Raw genomic sequence first — 23,501 nt, forward strand, 5'->3', positions numbered from 1 at the left:
GCTTTCTGGTGAATACATTTTGGCTGTTTGGGAGTTTCTCTTCTTCACAGGTCCCTCAGATGTCCCCTTTGTTTCTTCTGTCTCTTTCTGTACAGATGCCAATACCCTACAGGTCTTCTGGCTGTTGGTGATTTGTCCCCACCCACCTGTATTTGGGGATTTGAGAGACACTTTATTACTTACTATATTAGTTTGCTAGGACTATCATAGCAAAATACCACCGATGGGGTAGCTTAAACAACAAAAATTTATTGTCTCACAGTTCTGGAGCCTAGAAATCTAAGATCCAGGTACCAGCAGACTTGGTTCCTTCTGAGGCCTCTCTCCTTGGCTTGCAGATGGCCGTTTTCTTTCTCATGTGGTCATGCCTCTGTGCATCCACATCCCTGGTGTTTCTGTGTGTGTCTTCATCTCTTCGTTATAAGGACACAAGTCAGACTGTATTAGTACCCACCCAAAAGGCCTTGTTTTTATTTATTTATTTATTTATTTATTTATTTATTTATTTATTTATTTACTTACTTACTTACTTACTTATTTATTTAGATTTTATTTATTCATGAGAGAGTATGAGAGAGAGAGAGAGAGAGAGAGAGGCAGAAGGAGAAGCAGGCTCCATGCAGGGAGCCTGACATTGGACTTGATCCTGGGTCTCCAGGATCAGGCCCTGAGCCAAAGGCGGCACTAAACCACTGAGCCACCCGGACTGCCCCAAGCCCTTGTTTTAATTTGATTACTATACTTACTTAAAGGCCCCATCTCCAAATGCACATTCTGGGTACCAGGGGTTAGGACTTCAATATATGAATTTGGGGGTGACATAGCCCATAACATAACACTTAACTTTTGCTGAAAATGTTGTCTGTGGGTTTTGGTTTTGTTATCTAGTGGTTCTCTCTGTTTTTGGAATGTATCTGAGTAGATTAAAGACTAAGCTGCTATCCCCTTTCCCCAGAATTTAGAAAATCAGTGATTTAAATACTATACCAAAATTTTATTTTATTTTATTTTACTTTAAAGATTTAATTTATTTACTCAGAAGTAAGCAAGTGAGAGAGAGAGAGAGAGAGAGAGAGAGAGCAGGAACAGTTGGAGGGGCAGAGAGAGAGGAAGAAGCAGACTCCCTGCTGAATGGGAGCCTGACATGGTGCTCGATTCTAGGACCCTGGGATCATGACCTGAGATGAACGCAGATGTTTAACCGACTGAGCCACCCAGGCACCCCGAGATGAGTATATTTCTAATTAGACCATCAAAGTCTAGTATAACCTTATCTGAAACATTACTGTTTTGAAGATCTTGTCAGGTCTTGCTAGGAACAGATACAGGGCTTCTTCACCTTTTTAGTTGCTGGTGGGTAAAATCAGGGATTGGTAAAGGGGAAGGTATTTGTATTTACTTTTTAAGATCTTCCAGGGGGAGTGTAAAGATGTTTTGAGAACAAGGGATTTCATTGAATCCTCCAAACAACCGCATTAGTGTCTATTTTCTTGTAACTGAGAAAACCAAGGGTTTGGTGAATAAAGCAATAGCTTATGTTAATAAGATGGGTTCTAATTTAGGAAGTGCTACTTCAGAGTTTTTTTTCAATATAAGAGTGAGGATTCCAAAACTCACAGGGTTGTTCTGATAGCCTCTTCTCTGGAGGTGACACAGGCAAATACTCGACTGTAGGAATGGCGCGGTTAACTTCCTGGCTTCTTGCACTCATCTCCTTGGTCCTCAGGGGAATTCATATCTGTAGGGCTCCTTTGGGCATCATCATACCTACAAAATAGTCATGGACATTTGGTGGGACAAGGTAGCAACACCATAGAGGGGACATGAGATTTAACACTGGACAACCTTTTTTTTTCCAATGAGCAAGGTGCCATTAGAAATAAATTTATTAAAAAAAAAAAGAAAGAAATTTATTAATAGCTCCATTTCTAAATGTGAGAATTTTTATACTTCTCTGGAGCTGATTCACAGGAGGAGGAGACACCATTCCATAGCTTTATTTGGTTTAGGATGTCTAAATTCAAACTGGGGGTGATTATTCAAAGTTATTCAAATTTGTAAACCATCATTAGGAATGGAACAATGGGAGATCCCTGGGTGGCGCAGCGGTTTAGCGCCTGCCTTTGGCCCAGGGTGCGATCCTGGGGACCCGGGATCGAGTCCCACGTCGGGCTCCCGGTGCATGGAGCCTGCTTCTCCCTCTGCCTGTGTCTCTGCCTCTCTCTCTCTCTCTCTCTGTGTGACTATCATAAATAAATTAAAAAATAAAAAATAAAAAAAAATTAAAAAAAGGAATGGAACAATGTACTAAGTGCCTCTGTGTGCCCACACCATTCTAGGTACAGAACTAGGGATAGGAGCAAGATACCAAGATAAAGAGGTTATTTACCTTTACCCTAATCAAGCACTCTGGTACATTTTCCCTCAAATTCCCATTCAAAAAAAGCTTTGCTCCCTCTCAGTAAACAAAATGTTTGGTATAGTAGTATCATTAAGGTATACTCCTAAAGGAAACAGCCTTAACAGCCTAGACCTTTTGATACCCCCAGCACCTTCAAACTCAAGACCCATCCTAAACCTAAATTTGGAAACCAGATACACCAGTCAGTTAAAAAAAAAAAAAAAATGCCAGTGTTAAAACAAGGAATTGCTCAATTGGCTTTGCAAGTCCCACACACAGTTTTGTCTGGTATACAAATGAACACGGAGGCATGGATTGGAACAGAGGTGTCACTGTAACACAGTCCTCTCTGTGTAAACAAGAATGTGTGATGGAACACTGCGCTCTTTTACTGAAAACTCTGTTCAGAGAAGTTGAATTATGCTTTTGACCACGGCTTTGGCCACAGCTTTGTTGGAGGTCACTTGCATCCCATGACCTGGGGAGCAGAATGAGCTCACAGAGAAGAAATTTACTAATGTAGAATCAAAATCTAGGTTGTTTTCCCTTATGTTAGAAAGAAGAGAACAAAAAAAAGGGGGGGGGGGAGAGAGAACATTAAATTAGGGGTTAGAAGATTTGACTTTGAATCCTAGCTCAACAATTTACTTACTGGTCATGCGTTCTCAGGCAACTCATTTAAGCTCCTTGATCCTCATTGTGCCTGTTTACATATACATATACATGCCCTGGAGAAGCCAGGCATTTAAGGACGGGACCAAAGAAAGAGAAGCTAGTAGCAGAGAACAGAAAGAAAATAAAGAGGAGAGAATTGTAGGATGGTATAAGTGGTGAAAAGTAGCACACCACAGGGAAGACTGACGTGAGGAAGTTGGAAGAGTGGCTGTTGGACTAGGATGTCAGGTGTGGGTGTGCATCAGTGATCTTAGCTAATTCAGTTTAGTAAAGACAGTTGATTTGTAGAAACCCAGAAAAGATTTCCCTAAGTTTTGACATCTCAACATACATTGGAAACATCTCTAAGAACAAGTTTAATCATTTGCACCACACTTCTTCCTACTGTAGTCTCCTAACTTTTGTTGAGAGTTTAGGATTGAAAAAAAGTGAGATAAGGGTCATACTTTTCAATTTCCTCTAAAGCTTTGCAAGAAGAATATGAGTGGCCAATTTATAACATAGGTGCCTTTGCAAAAAAGTGAAATATCAGGTCGTTTAGCTCACAGGATAATTCACAGGGCCCCATTTAATTTAATTCTATGGACCATTAATTTCCCACCTCTAACATCAGTAATAATGGCCAAATGATATATTCAGTGTTTAAAACCATAGTCAAGCTCTGAACAGTAGAATTTGTCTAAAACTCTTTATAAAATTACCTTAGTTTTAGACCCTAATCAAATTATAATGGTTTGTATATTAGCTTCTCGATATGTCTCATTATAAAAAGGGTGATTGTAGAACTTACCCTTTAGGAAGTTAAAAAAAATTGACTCAATATTGAAAAAGAAATTCCTGTCTTTATAGCTGAGTTTTTAGACTGGAGTGACAGATGCTCTAAATTCTTTTGTGGAAAATAATATAGAATTTAGCCAACATTGTTCAGAGCTATAAATCAGAAAATGTTTGTATACTTACAACTTATTGTTAGGAGCCTTATTCTAGCCTTTTAGATCGCCTTCTATGTGCTTTTACTCCTCGTACAGAATTCCGTTTCTTTTTTTTCTTTTTTTTTTTAATTTATGATAGTCAGAGAGAGAGAGAGAGGCAGAGACACAGGCAGAGGGAGAAGCAGGCTCCATGTACCGGGAGCCCAACGTGGGATTCGATCCCGGGTCTCCAGGATCGCGCCCTGGGCCAAAAGGCAGGCGCCAAACCGCTGTACCACCCAGGGATCCCTAGAATTCCATTTCTTAATGCTCTTTCTGCCTAACACCTAAAATTATATACATTGTCGTGAAATAAAACACTGAGTTCTAGTTCTGTTTTCTCCTCTAATAGGATGTATTACTGAGGTTATTAAATCCATCAGTTTGGGAAACACAGAGGGACTTGCAGGCACATATTTCCTTGAAAATTTGTCTAAGAACTTTACACAGTATCTGTAAAGAGGCCCCCAAGTGTTGTCAGTTCTCATGGAGGTGATGTTGCTGCTTAATGCTGTTATGTAATAATATAGTCTTCCTAGTAGCAGCCACATGATAAGATTCTGGCAGCAACTTCAATTTTAAAATAACTGATTAGCTCTTTCTCACCGGGGTACATGGGGAGACATTAAAAAAAAAGATGAAAACATGCCACAACTGTGGAAATGTATCTATAATTAACCTATTTCTGTAATCTGAAATGAGAAAATGAAATCTCCTTTTCATAAGGATAATGGAAATGGATTTTTTTTTAAATTTTTTTTACGTTTTTATTTATTTATGATAGTCACAGAGAGAGAGAGAGAGAGGCAGAGACACAGGCAGAGGGAGAAGCAGGCTCCATGCACCGGGAGCCTGACGTGGGATTCGATCCCGGATCTCCAGGATCGCGCCCTGGGCCAAAGGCAGGCGCCAAACCGCTGCGCCACCCAGGGATCCCTGGAAATGGATTTTAAAATGTAGACAAGCTCATTCTTGTTATGTATACCCCAAAATTTCACATAGTAAAACCTTTTGCTTTTTATTCATTGTCTTAACATCTGGTAGAGAAATGCATATCTTCTTTCACCTATTAATTCCACTTACAGAAATTTACCTTTTACTCCTATTGCATAACTATTCAAGATTATTAGTATGAAGATGTTTATTGTAGTATTTTTATAACAGGGAATAACTGGAAGCAATATAAATGTCTATTGGGAATGAATTGACTAAATAAATTGGTCATTGTATACTACATTATATACAGTAAAAAGTCATTCCCTTCCCTGTATCCATGCCTGTGAATTATCCCCTCCCACACTGACTCAGGGCTTGGCCATGAGGATTGCTTTGGCCAATAAGAGGGTGTAGACATGATGCAAAGAAATGAAAAGAATAATGCACATTAGAGCTGTCCTCTCTTTTGCTGCTTTTGGGATCCTTACAACCAACCTCATGGAAACTGAGCTAGCCTGTTGGATGAGACCCAGTACCATAGCTGCCAGCCAGGCAACTGCCAGACGTCAAAGAAATACCATCCATCACTAGCTGTCCGCAGTTAAATGAACAAGGTTTGGCTAAGACTTTTGCTACAGTTTTATTAGCTGATAATTGCCTTTGTTTCTCTTGTGTATTATCTCACTTCTCTCTCTCTCTCTCTCTCTCTCTCTCTCTCTGATGATCACCTCTTTCGCCTATCTAGATCTCTTTCTTCAAGCTGCTTTCCCTGACTACTAAAGCCTCCAATGTATCTCTTTTCTACACTCTTCTATTACTTTCACTCAGTCCCATGTAATTTAATATTTATGTGCTATTTTTCTCTTTTTCTGTGTGTTAGTCTTTTCTATCTAACTAAATAATAAGCTCCTGGATTGGAAAGATCATATTTCACATCACACTCTCTGGCCTTCATAATGATAGAATTATATGTAGTAACCAGATTTTCTCCTTCTATCCCAATGTCTTCAAAATACACCTTGCCTGGGGATCCCTGGGTGGCTCAGCGGTTTAGTGCCTGCCTTCGGTCCAGGGTGTGATGCTGGAGTCCTGGGATCAAGTCCTACATCGGGCTCCTTGCATGGCGCCTGCTTCTCCCTCTGCCTGTGTCTCTGCCTCTCTCTTTCTTTCTGTGTCTCTCATGAATAAATAAATAAAATCTTTAAAAAAATACACCTTGCCTAACTGTAGGACACCCCACTGGAGCAAGAAAAATGCTATACAAATGTAAGCTATATTTTTCTGCTCTGTAGCTGTCTTATTTGAATTTATGTATCCTCTGTTAAGTGAATTAAAAAATATATAGCAGGTTTGTGTATGAGTGTGAGGGGATGTAGGGAGTCTCTTTCTGCTAATCTCAAATATGTATGTATATTATACATTGTGCTATCTATGTTTATATTAAACATGAAAAAAATGTTAACCATATAGTAAGTGAAAAAAGTTTAGTTTACAAAAAATAAGACAAATACTGTGCCGGTATACACGAATACTATGTATGTGTAAAATCTTGAAGGATATACATCTCTCCCCACCAACCTCAAACAACTAAACAAAATACTGCTTCAAATTTCATTTCATTTATATAGTTTACCAAGAACATTCAACTTACTTAGTTATGTGAGATAAAGGAATTATTTTATATTTGGAAGTTAAACTTGGGTTAAATGAGAGAATTTATATTTAAAAGTCTCTCTTTTTGGGGTTAAGTTCTTAACCTGAGTGGTTAAGCTCTTAATTTTGGCTCAGGTCATGATCTCAGGTTGTGAGATCAGCCCTTCACTGTGTTCTGTGCTGAGTGTAAAGCCCGCTAAAGATTTTCTCTCTCTCCCTGTCCCTCTGCCTCTCTACTCCCCACAACCCCAACCCCCTACCCCTGCTCTGCTAGCAAGTGTGCACATACTCTCTCTCCCTCTTAAAAAAAAAGGTGTCTCCTTTTACCATGAAACATTTAAGTGTTTTCTCTATTTTAAGTATTTTAGTAGATATTTGGGTTATAGGGGGTCATTCTGAAATACAGCCTGCACTTCTTAATTGAAAATAGTGCTGTGGTGATCAGAGGGGTATGATTTAGATGAAGTCATATAAGCATAGACAGATAGATTAATGAAAATGAGTAGAGAGCCTGCAAACAAAACTACTTTATCTGGCAACCACAGGGAGAAGGGATTGTCCTGAGCCAATCCCATTGGGATTCATTGTACTGTTTTTTGCTTTGTATATGTTTGAAACTTTCCAGCATTAAAAAAAGTTTTAAGACATAATGTAAAAAATAGAGGTACTTTTGACAAAAGCAATAAAAATATGAGACATTGTAGTAATGTGAACCAAGCAATATTAGACCTTTATACAAAGCCTTGTAGAATTTATTTAGTAACTATTTTCAACATGAATGGAAAGAGATACTATTGACACTAAAAATTATTTTTAAAATGTCAATTCTCCAAATGGATGTCTAGATTCATTCAGGTCTCTTTAAAGCCCATTAGGAATTTTTTTTTTTTGGTAGAATTTTGATAAGCTTATTTCAGTGCTCATATGCAAGTATAAAGAACCAAGAATAGCCAAGGTGTTCCTTCAAAAGAAGAAACATGCCACACTTTTTATAAAGTTATAGAATTAAGAGAATGTTAATGAGGAACAGAAAAACCTGTAGAATAGAACAAAGAGCTGAGACCCAAACGTGAGGGAAAATTGATGACTGCAATTCTCGTTCTGTAATATTATTCAAAAGTCAAATTTTTCTTAAAAAATTATTCTGATAGTTTGTTAACACATATCTGAAACTCAACTTTGGTTATATTAGTTAAATTTGAAATGTGAAACTATATTTTTTTATTTTTATTTTATTATTTATGATAGTCACACACAGAGAGAGAGAGAGGCAGAGACACAGGCAGAGGGAGAAGCAGGCTCCATGCACCGGGAGCCTGAGTGGGATTCGATCCCGGGTCTCCAGGATCGCGCCCTGGGCCAAAGGCAGGCGCCAAACCGCTGCGCCACCCAGGGATCCCTGAAACTTTAAATCTTTTAAAAGACTATATTATATATGGATGAATTTCTTTAAAAAGAAAGAAAAAGCATTTTGCATAAAGATTAAGCTGATACATTTTGGTAATTATTCATAAAAAAAAAAAAAAAAAAAACCCCAAAACCCAGTCAATAAACACGAAAAGACAAGTCATAGTCAGGGTAAGAAGTATACCTCACTGTAATCAGTGGGTGATAATTGTTCCTTTTTTTTTTTTTTTTTTTTTTTTTGATTATTGTTCCTTTATAAAACAAATGACATTTGGCAGTAAGGCTCTCACAATATTTGGTTGATTATTTGATTCAAGTTAGTTTCCACATAATAAAATTAAAAAGAAAAAAAAAAAAAGACACCTGGGTGGCTCAGTGGTTTAGTACCTGCCTTCGGCCCAGGGCGTGATCCTGGAGTCCTGTGATCAAGTCCCACATCAGGCTCCCTGCATGGAGCCTACTTCTCCCTCTGCCTGTGCCTCTGCCTCGCTCTCTCTGTGTCTCTCATTAATAAATAAATAAAATTAAATTTAAAAAGTTAGTTTCTACAAACCAATAGCCATAGTCTTTTGAAACTTGCCTCTCTTTCTCTCCTAGACGTAATTAACAGATACCTTGAGCTTATCAGGCTTTTACAAGACAGCTAGATCCTTAGATTCTTTCTTCTGATCCCTCTTGTTCCACTGAAAAAAATATACTTGGGGCCACTCTTGTGTATTTATTCACAGACTCTGAGAAAGAGATTTTTGCCGTGACGATGAGACTCAGCTGTAAGTGGCATTTACAGCCAGCGTTTCTCTGTTGTATCTTTCACACATATGCATTAGAAAGTGTCTGTCTTTTAATCCTGAAGGTTCTGGAACTTGTGGGTTATCTCTTTTCCTTTCAGCCCTTCCTGCAGCTAGTTCTTTGGTTTTTTTTTTTTAAAGCTTTTTTTTAAAAATTTTTATTTATTTATGATAGTCACACAGAGAAAGAGAGAGAGGCAGAGACATAGGCAGAGGGAGAAGCAGGCTCCATGCAGGGAGCCCGACGTGGGATTCGATCCTGGGTCTCCAGGATCGTGCCCTGGGCCAAAGGCAGGCGCCAAACCGCTGCACCACCCAGGGATCCCCCTGCAGCTAGTTCTTTTCTGAGTTCATCTCTTTCTCCTTTTTTGTCAAGTGAACCTCACAGCATCCAGGGCTAGTAGCATACTTTTCCTGGCTTCTTTGTATAAATCCATACGTTCATTAGTCACCTTAACTACTTCCCAGGTAGGCAGCTGCTGTTTCTTCTGTATTGTACATGCCATCCATCATTTTTCCAGCCTTCTATAACAGTTTCATGCTGCTCAATTCCAGTGCCAGTGTGACATATGTTTTGTATTTGTTATGGCAATAGCCTCTTCCTGGTATCCATTTCTGTACTGGCTTTTCGTCAATAAGGCTGCTGTAACAGCTCCAACATTTTAGTGCCTTGCTACAATAAAAGTTTCTTTCTAGCTCCCATGTTAGCTATAAGTTGTCTGCAGTTCTGAGATTCCATTAAAGGTGTCTTACTCTGTGTTCCAGGTTGAAGAGCAGCCCTGTCTTGGTCTTAGATTGGAGGGAAGTGAAAAACTGAACTATGTAGCATCTCTTATTTCATCTTCTTAGACGTGGCATGGGAAGCTTACAATTCTATTTCATTGGCCAAGGCAAGTCTTATGGCCAGGCCCAGTGTTTATATGGCAGGAAAGAATTTGTCTCTGAGGGGTGTACTATGAGTCACCAGACCCAAGGACAGGGATGTATAATTTCACCTAAAGGGAGAAGATAGAATAATTGAGAACAGTAATACCACCTGCATATCCACTTCTAGATATATTCTCTAAAGCAGCAGTGTTTTTCACAGTGGTGAGTTCTTATATGAAAATAATAAACATTTGGAAGTTATCAGGGTATAAGTGACCATGGATAAGATAGCCCAGGGAGAGGAAAGAGAGTATTAGAAACCTCATGGGACAAGTATCTACAAAGGAGACTAAGAATAAACAGAGGTGGGGGAAAGAATAGGAAAGAACATGTCTTGGACTCTTATGGAACCATTTCTGTCCCCCAAACCACAACTTTTTAAAAAAGAAAGCCTGAATGCAAATGCTTTAAATCTGTTCAGTTTTTTTTTTAATGGATTATTCCACATCTTTTGCTTTCTTTTTTTTTTTAATTTTTATTTATTTATGATAGTCACACACACACACAGAGAGAGAGAGGCAGAGACACAGGCAGAGGGAGAAGCAGGCTCCATGCACCGGGAGCCCGACGTGGGATTTGATCTCTGGTCTCCAGGATCGCGTCCTGGGCCAAAGGCAGGCGCTAAACCGCTGCGCCACCCAGGGATCCCCTAAATCTGTTCAGTTTATACCATCACAAGACTTAAATACTAAATAGCAGAAGAGATTTAAAAATGATACTTGTTTGTTTGTTATTTCAGAGATTTGCCACAATATGGGCAGAAGCAGTGGCAGTCCTATTTTGGAAGAACTTTCGATGTTTACACCAAACTCTGGAAGTTCCAGCAGCAGCATCGGTAAAGGAATTTAATAGTTACAGGAGAATGAAGATCCAGTCTATATTAGTCCATGTTTTCACCTTTTTTACCTCAGTGCTTTTTATCTCTTGATGCACTTTAATATATTTCATCTTCATGACACAAAGGAAAATACATTGCTTTTTTTCTTACCTACTTAAGTTTTTAAAATGTTATATTGTCATCTGATCTTTAAAGATAGTATTATAGTAAATCTGAAATGGTTCAGATTACCTCTAACATAGGTAGGCTGCTTCGGGGTTTCATTCTAAAATAGGTGTTATGTTTTGGTCAAAGCTGTTGGGGGGTGTTGCTGTTAGTTTTCAGGAGCATAGCTCAAGAAGTTTCTTTCCATATATCAGCTTACTTTAAATAAACATTTAATACATGTTTTTTTAATTTAATTGAATGATGTTGAAATCTCATGAAAAATTCATGAATTTGAATTCATGAATTCAGAATTTCATGGTACATTGGGTGGTATTTTATCCTATTAAATATACAGATTTGTTTATTTTTGGAATTTATAGTCTCTTATTTCTATTTTTTTATCTCCTATGTAAAACAGACAAGTCTTGGATAATCGGTATGGCTTGAAGCGGTGGCAAATAGGGGAAATTGCTTCTAAGATTGGGCAGCTATACTACCATTATTAGTAAGTGTATTACATATGGAAAAAATAAAGCGTTGTCTTGATTTAAACACAGCATGCAGAAGTGTGCATACTCTACTTGGTAGGAGGGAAAACTAAAGAGATATAAATGACCCCAGATTATACTGATCAAAACAGTATTATGAAATGATCTTCCGTAATCCAAGTAACATTATTTGCTTCAATGGTTTACCTTTCAAACAGTTCATTTGGGCAGGCTTATTTATAACTGAAATGATTATGATCTTGGTTTTAGATAAATCATAAATACTAAATGAATTTATAGTTATTAACGACTTCACTTAAATCTTCGTATATCATAACTTATATGTTTGAATGAGTGTTTTTTGGGGGAATACTTCTATTTGTAGGATATATCTAAACGGTTTCATGAATTGGATAAAGATAATTTTGATAAGATCTTTAGTGAGTCAAGGAAAGAAGAGAACTCCCTTTAGGAATCTAAATCTCATAGAGTAATATCAGGTATACCATAAAAAGCTTGGACCATACAGAATTTCTTCCTCTTCCTGTCTTTTGGCTCACAGTCCAACATTCCCCCATTAAAGTCACTCTGAAAGGTAGAATATTTTCTTAAGTTCCTTGTAAAACTAGAAATGTTAAGCAGAGAACCAGATTCATCAGCATCCTCTGAAGATTACTGTGGATTAGTCCATTTCTGAGTCCTATGAGAAAAAAACTGAAGAAATGAGCCTAAGGACAAGTGACTATATGGATTTGGGGAAGGTCATGAAAGGTCTGGTAGAAAGATGTAACTGGGTGGAATGCTGTTTGGAGAATCCCTTCAAAGAATGAAAACAACGTAGACTTTGGATTGTCATCAAAAAAGGCTTGGGAGCAGTGGTGAGCTTTTTTTGTTTTTTTACATTGCCATTATTTTTACACATTGTAAGGGTATTAGGATTATTGCTTTGCTGATTCAAATTTAGGATAGTCGTTCTTATCCCCTTGTGTAGAGGAATAGAGAAAGAATGAAACAGGAAACAGGTATTCATCATGAAGATTTTGAGATGCTATCAAATTTAAATTGAAAAAAAATTTTTTTTCTCATAGCCTACGCACATCTGAGACCAGCTATCTGAATGAGGCTTTCTCCTTCTATTCTGCAATCAGACAGAGATCGTATTATTCTCAAGTCAATAAAGAGGACAGGTATGCACCTACTGTTGTTTTTAGAAAGGAGGTAAAACACTTAAGAATTTTTAGTCTGTGTGGAAGTTATGCAGAGAAGCGCACATTTATTTAAATGGGCTTTATTGAGTGCCTTACAGTGTACTAGTCCTTCTTAAGCATAAAGATGTATTGTTACCTAAAAAGCAATAAATGTTATAGATATTATAACAGATGTCACAATACCTGGTGGAGTCAGAACACAAAGAAGGGGTTGATTATTTCTTATATGGGGTCCCACAAAATTTAATAGAAAAGAGCTCCAAAGTGAGGCTTAGCTGATAGTCTTTATTCTAGATTTGTTTTAGCCTGTGTAATTTGAATTCATATACATTCAAAACCTGTTGATGGGACTGAAGAAAAGCCTGCTAATGCTGTTTACATTGTCTTCTATAAACCAGATATGTTACAATTGTGTAGCTCCACTGTAAAAAAAAAAAAAAAAAAATTACATAGAGTTCATTCATTCCCAGTGGTAATCTGTTGAGTATTTACTAATATATCTGGCAGTGTGGTGTAGATACTTGGGTGGGCGAAGAAAATGAAAAGAAAAAGGTGTGCGGGTGGTGTCTTTTCCTTTTAGAGGATTATCTTCTCATGGGAGTTACAGACATATTTGGGGCACAATTAAACTGTGATGTCATTAATTCCAGGTAAAAATGGAATTGCTAAAGAAATCAGGGTTCTGCTGGAGAATCTTTGTTACTAATATTCCAGGAATCATTAGAAGAGAAAGCTCAGGCATAGAAGATCTGAATGTTCTCTCTACTGCTGGAAGCAAAACTCACAGTTGTTGTATAGTGAAAAGATTATATTCTTTTAGCAGTAGACAAGAACATAATTTTGACATATTTTTCTAGAGAACACTTTGTGGTTGGCTATCATAAGCTTTCCGGTTAAACAGCGATATTTTTGGGAAAGCCCCACTCTTGTAAATCCCCTTCATTCCCTAGCAGATCTTAATCAGGCTTGTCCAGAGGAGTTGGGTTGGTACAAGCAGGGCATGCAGATACTGCATTCTCCATTTTCCCCCAAAGTCATCACCATGCTTCATTCTTCCATCAGAAGTTCCACCGCTTACCTCTCCTTCAGATTTTCTCACGGTTTGCTTCACATATTTCCACTACAGATATATTTCCTCAGGAATACCCCTCCACACTTTTTTTTGCATTCGTATTGTACAATTTGAATTCTTGGTAAGATAAATTTTATTTCTAAAAATAGGCAAAAGGTCTATGTAATAATATCTTTTCAGTATGAAAATACATAGAAGGAAAGAACTTTTTATTTTTTATTTATTTTTTCTTTTTTTCCCCCTCCGTCCCACCCTCTAAAAAGTTTAAGAACTTTTTAAAGCAATAATGAAATACCTTGTCTAATTCACTCTTCTGCGTTTTCTAATTCACTTAAAGAGAAATTGGCCTAGGGCCCCTTAGCTTAAAACCCAACAATTTCATTTATTAAAAACCTTTTCTGTCCTAATAGCAAATACCACATATGAATGGTTTTCCTGTGCTGCCTCCTAGAGCAGGGCAGATGAACAGAAGTAGGATTATTTGGAACCAGGATGACCGAGTCTCTTGCCTTAGGCTACTAGATTAGAATGAAAGGACAATCCCACGTGTGAAACCTTGACCTCCTTCCCTTTACTTTAGGAAGGACTTCTGTTCGGTTGGTAGGTTGGTAGGTTGTTTCTTAGTTTGCTCAGGGCAGGGAGACAGTCAAGGTAGCAAATGGTGACAGCTGCTAAAATGAACAGCTGGTTTAGCCTAATACTCTCTAGTTTCAGTCATCTCATTGGAAATGGCAAGATTTCATTCTTTTTGATGGCTGAGGAATATTCTATTGTATTAATAAAATAAAATGTAAACAGAGAGGGAGACAAACCATAGAGACTCTTAATGATAGGAAACAAATTGAGGGTTGCGGGAGGGGATATCGGTAACTGATGAGCATTAGGGAGGGCACGTGGGGATCCCTGGGTGGCGCAGCGGTTTGGCGCCTGCCTTTGGCCCAGGGCGCGATCCTGGAGACCCGGGATTGAATCCCATGTCGGGCTCCTGGTGCATGGAGCCTGCTTCTCTCTCTGCCTGTGTCTCTGCCTCTCTCTCTCTCTCTCTCTTTGACTGTCATAAATAAATAAAAATTCAAAAAAAAAAAAAAAAAGGAGGGCACGTGATGTAAGGAGCACTGGGTGTTACATGCAACTAATAAATCACTAAATTCTACCCCTGAAATTAATAATACACTATATCTTAACTAAATTGAATTTAAATAAGAAATGAAATAAAATGAACAGCTGGTTGATTAAGTAAGAGAGTTTTGTGCAATTTCACAGTTGCAAAAATCTCAAAGGGGCAAGTTCTCTTTGCAGTGTCCCAGTACCTAAGGACTGTATTAAAGCCAAAAAGAATGGTATATTCCAGCCATCACCAAAAGTGACTGCCTGTCACTAAGCATATACAACTCTCAAAATGTCTCATTCCATGGGCCCATCCTGTTTCGTAGAGGAGACGTTGCCACATCATTATTTGTCCTGGGAGCCACAAACCCTGACTGTTGCCAGTGGCTGAGGCTGAACCTGGTCAGAGTTAGATGTAGAGAAGATGAAGTTTCTGAGTACTCAGAGTTTGGGGCCAAGTTACAGTCAGCCACCTGGGAAAACAGTTTCTCAGGCAAATGTGCAGAGTTGGTGTCTTAGAAGTAGGGGGCCTAGTAGACAAAGCTACAGTTCAGAGTGCCAGAAGAACTTTGTCAGGGGAATCATGATGTCAGTTGTAGTGTTGACAGTATGGAAGTTTTTTATCTTGGGAAACATGAATCTAAACTTGTGGACCTTGGCACTTCCTAGTAGTACTGTTTATAGGGAGGACTTGTTGTGGACCTTTCTAGTGTGGTTCATGGGATCTTTTTTTTTTTTTTTTTTCTGTAGTTTGATATGTTTTCAGACAGTGGGCTATGGGCTGTTCAGGTTTTCAGGCCTGGCTGGGATAGCCTCTTGTGTGTATGAGTGGATAGCACTGACTTATTTATCTGTACTTTGCTGCAGTTCGACACAAGTGGTTTCTGCAATGGAATACATCCACCTACTTCTGTATATTTAATAAAGGGATTGGCATGCCTGTTTTTGAACTGTCTGGTAGCTTAGAATCCTTTATATACTTTTAAAGTGCTATGAAAAAAGAAAAGATAGATACACTGCAAACACCATATGTGCCTACAAAATCTAAAACATTTACTTACTGGCCATTTGCAAAAATTGGTCAATCCCTGGTTCAATATGTGTTCTTGTGATCTGTGTTACATAGTTGTATAATCTATGATATAGATTCACAGAATCTATTTTATTTTTATTCAAAAAATTCGAAGAATTGTCTTATTACTGTTTCAACTATGAATTGACATCATCCTTCTACAAAAAAAAAAAAAAAAAATTTCCTCCTATTTTGAATTCCAATTCTGACAATGTGGCAGGCTAGATACTCAGAAATAGTCTCCAAACTACCTAGAGATGCTGGATAAAAAAAATCAACCATCCTTTTAAATGGACAGCTTAGCTGTTAACAAAGTAAGGGAAATCCTTGGGTCATTAACCCTGTGACCAGTGCTGTGACAACCTTGTAAGAGAGTGGTCAGTTTTGGTGATATAAAAGAACTACTATGGATTTCTTCAGAAAAAGGAAAATTAAAACTGAAAGGAAGGGGTGATATACAAGGGAAAAAAGTTATCCCTCTGTTTCTGAAAGAATCACAGACTTCATAAGACAACAATCATTGTAATAATGGCTAATTGAGGTTATCCAGATAAAATGGGGCCAAATTCTGGACAAAATAACATGAAAGGAGACAGTAAAGAATTAAGCCATACCAATAAGATCCATTTATTGTTCAGAAGAAACTTAAATAAAATATTTTTGTTTATTAAAATATTAAGAAAAATATTTTTAAAGAACCTAAAGAAAATGTATAACTTCAAAACAGGTAAAAGAGGAAAGTGAATAATAAAATTATGATGTATGATCATTACAATAAAAGGTAGGAAAGGAATGTATACTAAAGTAAAATATAATTAGTAATTAGCACAAAAAACTAAAGTAGAAATAAGTCCAAGCATATTGGTAACCATAGTAAGTGAAAGTGATCTAAACTTCCTAATAAAAGTCAGAGATTGTCAATATGTCTTCTTCTCTTTTTTTTAAGATTTTATTTATTTGAGAGAGAGACAGAGCATGAGTGAGAGGAGAGGCACATAGAGAGGGAGACTGCTGATCAGGGAGCCTGACTCGGGGCTCAGTCCTAGGACCTAAGGATCGTGATTTGAGCCACCCAGGTGCCCCAATCAGTATGCCTTTAAAAAAGGAAAATCCAGAAATACAGTGTTTATAAGAGATCCTCCAAAGATACAAGAGAGGGATCCCTGGGTGGCGCAGCGGTTTGGCGCCTGCCTTTGGCCCAGGGCGCGATCCTGGAGACCCGGGATCGAATCCCACGTCGGGCTCTCGGTGCATGGAGCCTGCTTCTCCCTCTGCCTGTGTCTCTGCCTCTCTCTCTCTGTGTGTGTGACTATCATAAATAAATTAAAAAATTAAAAAAAAAAAAACAAAAAAAACAAAGATACAAGAGACACAGATAAAAAATAGATACCAAGGTGAAGAAAAGCCACTATATTTAAGGCAGAGAGTATTGTTATTTTTTTAAAAGGCGTATTTATTTGTTTATTTCAGAGAGAGTGCTTGCACATGAGCAGGGGGAGGGGCAGAGGGAAAGAGAGAAGCAGACTCCCCGCTGAGCAAGGAGCCCAACTCAGGTTCTATCCTAGGACCCTGAGATCATGACCCAAGCCAAAGGCAAATTCCTAACTGACTGAGCCACCCAGGTGCCTCAGCAGAGGGTATTATTAAGGTTAGAGGTTTACTTCTTAATAGTAAAAGGAACAACTCAAAATAAAAAATTCTAAACTTGTTGTATATACACTTGCTTATACATTATAATAAAGAAAAAAGTGGCATATTTTCTGAGAGGAATTGATAGAAAATGATCCATTATACAAGAAGATTTTTAATATACCGTATTTAGTCATTTACATATCAAAGAGGGGAAAAAATGAGATTTGAGTAACAATTAAAAACTTATTCTAGGGCAGCCCGGGTGGCTCAGCAGTTTAGCGCCGCCTTCGGCCCAGGGGTGTGATCCTGGGGTCCCGGGATTGAGTCCCACGTCGGGCTCCCTGCGTGGAGCCTGCTTCTCCCTCTGCCTGTGTCTGTGCCTCTCTCTCACTCTCTGTGTCTTTCATGAATAAATAAATAAAATCTTTAAAAAAAAATTGTTCTAATATGCTTAAAACTGCCTACAACATTAAGCAAATACACATAATTTTCAAGCTTATATGAAAATTTTGTGAAATTGATTTACACCTGATGCAAAACAGGTTTCGAGGGGGATCCCTCGAAAAAATGAGATTTGAGTAACAATTAAAAACTTATTCTAGGGCAGCCCGGGTGGCTCAGCGGTTTAGTGCCTGCCTTTGGCCCAGGGCGCGATCCTGGAGTCCCGGGATCGAGTCCCATGTCGGGCTCCCGCCATGGAGCCTGCTTCTCCCTCCTCCTGTGTCTCTGCCCCCCCCCCCTCTACGTCTATCATGAATAAATAAATAAATCTACAAAAAAAAAAGATAAAAAAAACAGGTTTCGATTATTTTTAAGTGTATGATGTCTAACTGTGGTGCAATGCCATTAAAAATTAAGAACGACAACATAGTTTTTAAAAAAAAATCAATAAATTTATCAATTAGTAGACACATTTCTCAATAACTCATGGGCCAAAGAGGGATTTAAAAAAATTTTATTATCAAACATATACAGAATGTATCATCATAAGATTATTACAATTGTAATGAAGGCTGTGGAAGTTGGAAATATTGGGTTTGGATTGATAAGGAATGAGTATAGATGGTCAGGTGTGAAGAGAGAGGTGCAATATTGATTGTAAATATCCTGTGATAAGTTACTCATAGCAACCACTAAAAGAATAGTAAGGAAGAGTTACAAGTAAGAAACTGACAGAGGATAAAAAAAAGAGAAAGCTAAAACATAGTTGATTAACTGAAAAGAAAACAAGAAAGGAGTCCTAGAAAACACAAACACAGAAAGGGGAAGTAGAAAACAACCAGCACAGTGGGAGATACAAACTCAGCCAAAGCAGCAATCAGATAAAATGTAAATGGTCCAAGTTCCTGAGTCTGTGAGGCAGAGATTGTCAATGTGGATAAAAAAGCTAACTATAGGGATCCCTGGGTGGCGCAGCGGTTTGGCGCCTGCCTTTCCTGGAGACCCGGGATCGAATCCCACATCTGGCTCCCGGTGCATGGAGCCTGCTTCTCCCTCTGCCTGTGTCTCTGCCTCTCTCTCTCTCTCTCTCTCTGTGTGACTATCACAAATAAATAAAAATTTAAAAAAAAAAAAAAGCTAACTATATATTACCTAACAACATTAGTTAATATGAAAAGACACATGTACTGGAAATAGAGGGATAGAAAAAGATACGGCTTACAAAGTAAGCATAAGAAGACTGGTTTGATTATATTAATATCCGAAAATAAGATTTCGAAACAGAGAACGTTCTTCCCAGAACTTTTTTCACCTCGTATTTTCCTGCCTGTTGTCTTTTACTCTTTATCATCTTACCTTGAATATCATTCTCTCTAGGAAGCCTTCTCTGTGGGCTCAAATAGCATCCTTTATTTCTCCTGTTGTATTTATTCCGCTGTGTTTTAAGTGTTTATCTGTCTCCACTGAATTTTAGCTAGCGTCCTGTCTCTGAGATCCGTGAAGAAGGGGCCATGTCTGTAATTGTTTTAATCATTTTTCTAGCACTCAGCAGGGTGCCTGTTGCAAGTAAGTTCTCAATGGGTACTTGTTCAATGAATGAATATATGAATGACCACAAGGAATCTTTAAGAAATGTGTTTAAATGCTACTACAGGTTATATGCAGAAATAGTTGTAACTGTGCAAAATAGGATCTAAAGAGTTTAAAAGCTTCCAGAAAGATAGAAAAAATCAAAGAACATGTTTTCTTTTTTAGTCTAATGAGTAACTTCCCATTTATCTGCTGTAGACCTGAGCTGGTTGTTAAGAAGCTACGATACTATGCAAGATTTATTGTAGTTTGTCTCCTGCTCAACAAAATGGATGTTGTGAAGGATTTGGTGAAAGTAAGTGTGCTTTAAAATTACTAAAATTCTAATTTGTAGTTGTATATGGATAATTTTGTTTTTTAAAAATATTCAGGGAATAATTTTCATATATGTAAATCATTACAACATTCAAAGTACAGTAACTTTGGACAAGCGTAATGCTAAAAGGATTTTCCTGCAGTCTTCATATTTTAGATATACACTAGCCAGAGACAGTTCTCCTAATTCCTTGCTTTTGTCCCTTAAGTATGTTTTACTTTCACCACCCATCAATAGATTGTTGGGAAATGAAAACAAAAGTTAAAATATTTAGTTTAAGAGAAAATTATTGAAAGGTTAAGTCAAGAATAAGCATACAATGTTTTACAAAGGTATTGTGAATGAATTTTGATTTTTCTATCCTTTTACTATGTCTACGTCACTGTCCTCCATTAACTCAGGTAATCAGGAGTTAACCACACTTGGGAATCACTCAATATTGCACACCCCATTCTGGTTGCACTCTGTAATCGGTCATTCCAGTGGCATGCTTCCTAATTTTTGGTACTCAGGTAGAACATGCTAGTTTTGACAAGTCCTCTTCTGTCTTCCTCCACCTCTAGTTACTATGGCTGTTCCCAAAACACAGTATGATATAAATCCAAAGAAAATCATGTAGATAGTCTTCATTTTTTTTAGGTGTTAAAAATTTGGGGCTTTACCTTTAGAAATCTTCTATTAAATTTAGTGCTGGTGTAGCATTGAGTAAGTATGAGTCACTCTGTTTCTCTATGAAGATCTTATTGATGTGTATTATTCTGGAGTCTTTTATTTTAAAGCAAAATAAAAGTTTTCTTCTTTGTTTTTGGCTATAAGTGAGGCTATATGTTGATAATAATCAAGCTTCTTAACTATATCAATTTCTGTCAAGAATATGGTGCAACATAGCAATCTATTTTTATGTTTTTTTTTTTCCTGTAATCATTTTCCTTGTGATATTTTAAAATCAGGAATTGTCAGATGAAATTGAAGATTATACTCACCGCTTTAATACAGAAGATCAAGTAGAATGGAACCTGGTGCTTCAAGAAGTAGCAGCTTTCATTGAGGTCAGCTTTTGACAAGATAGATTGTCATAATTATGGATCAGTAAATGCATATGTGATATACATTTTTATTGTGTGTATAAGTCAAGAAGAAGGAATAATTTATTATATTAACTTTTGTTGTAGCCATCAACTACTTACTGCTTTTTTCTCCAGGCGGACCCCGTGATGGTATTAAATGATGATAATACCATTGTGATCACATCTAATCGTCTTGCTGAAACAGGAGCCCCATTGCTGGAACAGGGCATGATTGTGGGACAATTGTCTCTGGCTGATGCACTCATTATTGGTAATTGTAATAACCAGGTAAAGAATTGTGAAGGAATTATACTTAAAATTCACTTTGAAAAATAATGGTTTTTATTGCAGAATTACAGATTATTATTAGAGAATGATTATTTCCTTATAAATATCCTAAATCCATTTGTGAGGAAATGGTTAATTCAATTATGCCATGTCCATATGAATTATATTACAGACATTTACAAGTTTAGAAAGAATTTTTAATTGCAGAGGAAGATATATTCGTGATATGGGAAGTGAAAATAAACTTGTTATTGAGCTATATAAACCAAATTATTTCATATATGTTAAAATCGCTATATACATATATGTATAGGCAAAAAGACTAGGAAGAAATTTACCAATATCATAAAAGGTTTATCTCTGAATAACAGAGTTATAGGTGATTTCTTTTTTTAAAGCTTTGCTTTAAAAAAAAAAAGATTTAATTAATTAATTAATTTATTTATTTATTTATGAAGGAGAGAGAGCATAAGAGTGGCAGAGGGTGGGGGAGAAGCAGGCTCTCTGCAGAGCAGGGAGCCCAGTGTTGGGTTTGATTCCAGGACTATGGGATTGTGACTTGAGCTGAAGGCAGATGCTTGACTGACTGAGCCACCCAGGTGCCCCAAGCTTTGCTTTATTTAAAATTTTTTTAAGATTTATTTATTTATTTTGGGGGAGAGAGAGTGCATGTATGTGAGCAGGGAAGGGGCAGAGAGAGAGGAGAGAATCTCCAGCAGACTCCCTACTGAGTGCAGATCCCCACACATGGCACAGTCCCACAACCCCATAATCAAATCTGAGCTGAAATCAAGAGTTGAAGGCTTAACTGACAGCCACCCAGGGGCCCTTGTTTTCTTCTTTATAATTTAAAAAATCTGTATATTTTACAGTGAAGTAAAAGGGAGGAAGAATTATTTTTAAGTATATTGTCACAGCAAATATCAAATTTTTTTCATGACAGAATATTTCCATGTTGATAAGGATTTAAAGTGTCCAGTGAATACATTTTTCTATATGCATTATTTACACAAGTTTTAATTTTAGATCCTTCCCTCACACCTTTTTTTGTTGTTGTTGTTATTGTTCATAACTTTTTCTAGTACTTCTCCAATTTTGGCTTTTAAAGCCATTAATTTGCAAAATTAATTTAAATTAAAACATTGCTTGCTTATGAGCAGAAGACACGAACAGACAAATCTCCAGGGGAGACCTACAGATACCCAACAGACACATGGAAAGATTCTCAGCATCACTCATCATCAGGAAAATGTAAATCAAAACCAAAATGAGATATCCTCACACATCAGTCAGAATAAAATAAAAAACACAAGAAACAACAAATGTTGGTGAGGATGTAGAGAAAAAGGAGCCCTCTTACACAGTAGGAATGCAAACTTAGGCAGCCACTGTGGAAAACAGTATGGAGGTTCCTCAAAAAGTTAAAAATCTAGAACTACCCTATGATCTAGTAATTGCCCTACTGGGTATTTACCCCTAAAATACAAGAACACATATTCAAAGGGATGCATGCACCCCTATGTTTATTGTAGCATTATTTGGAATAGGCAAACTGTGGAAGCAGCCCAAGTTTCCATTAATAGATGAATGGATAAAGAAGAGGGTGTGTGTGTGTATCTGTGTGTGTATAATGGAATATTATTCAGCCATAAAAAGAAATGAAATCTTGCCATTTGCAACAACATGTAAAGAACTAGAGAGCATAATGCTAGGCAAAGTAAGTCAGAGAAGAACAAATACCATACAATTTCACTTATATATAGAATTTAAGAAATCAAGCAAATGAACACAGAGAAAAAAAGAGAGAGGCAAACCAAGAAACAGACTCTTAACTATAGAGAACAAACTGATGGTTTCCAAGGGAGAGAATGATAGGATGAGTGAAATAGGTGATTTGGATTAAAGATTTAATAAAAAATTTTGGGGGTGCCTGGATGGCTCAATGGGTTAAGTGTCTGCCTTTAGCTCAGGTCATGATCCTGGGGTCCTGGGATTGAGCCCCACATCAGGCTCCTTGCTCAGTGGGGAGTCTGCTTCTTCTCCCTTTGCCACTCCCCCTGCTTATGCTCTTTCTCCCTCTCTCTCTCTCCCCTTTTCTCAAATAAATAAATAAAATCTTTTAAAAATAATAATAAAATAAAATTTTAAAAAATTAAAAAAAAAAGACACTGCCTACCTGAAGTTCTATAGAAGTATTATTCATAATGGAAAAGGATGCAGCTTTAATATCAGATAGAGAAAATGTATTGAAGAGGTTCTGAAATATAGGCCATAGCCTGTTCCATTAGGCTGTTTTGCCAAAAGTTAGCATGTTTTGAAGGACCTAATATAGGTCTTTTTGTTAAGATGACTACTTTTCATGTTTTTAAAAATACCTGAGGAAGTTGATGGATTGGCAGAAATAAAAATAGATAGAGAAATACAGATAAAGCTGTATACAGAAAATGTTAATGGTATAGGATCTAGATGATGAGTAT

General features: G+C 37.3%; 1 protein-coding gene across 7 annotated transcripts in view; it reads left to right on the forward strand.

The window, feature by feature from the left end:
* Positions 1 to 23,501, forward strand: part of SCAI (suppressor of cancer cell invasion) — a 165,203-nt gene that overhangs the window by 98,188 nt on the left and 43,514 nt on the right. For 6 of the 7 annotated variants that reach the window (XR_007413292.1, XR_003146899.3, XR_003146898.3 and 3 more), the window contains 6 exons: positions 10,498 to 10,593; positions 11,162 to 11,248; positions 12,320 to 12,418; positions 19,552 to 19,648; positions 20,620 to 20,718; positions 20,872 to 21,024. Coding sequence is in view for 4 of the 7 variants with exons in the window: in XM_025475126.3 (XP_025330911.1) it covers positions 10,498 to 10,593; positions 11,162 to 11,248; positions 12,320 to 12,418; positions 19,552 to 19,648; positions 20,620 to 20,718; positions 20,872 to 21,024 (631 nt within the window). In the remaining 3 variants the exon portion in view is untranslated. The remainder of the gene's footprint in view (positions 1 to 10,497; positions 10,594 to 11,161; positions 11,249 to 12,319; positions 12,419 to 19,551; positions 19,649 to 20,619; positions 20,719 to 20,871; positions 21,025 to 23,501) is intronic. The other variant, XM_035720783.2, reaches the window with a different exon arrangement.

The sequence above is a fragment of the Canis lupus genome, chromosome 9 (genome assembly GCF_003254725.2).
Source record: "Canis lupus dingo isolate Sandy chromosome 9, ASM325472v2, whole genome shotgun sequence".
In the NCBI taxonomy this organism is placed as follows: Eukaryota; Metazoa; Chordata; class Mammalia; order Carnivora; family Canidae; genus Canis; species Canis lupus.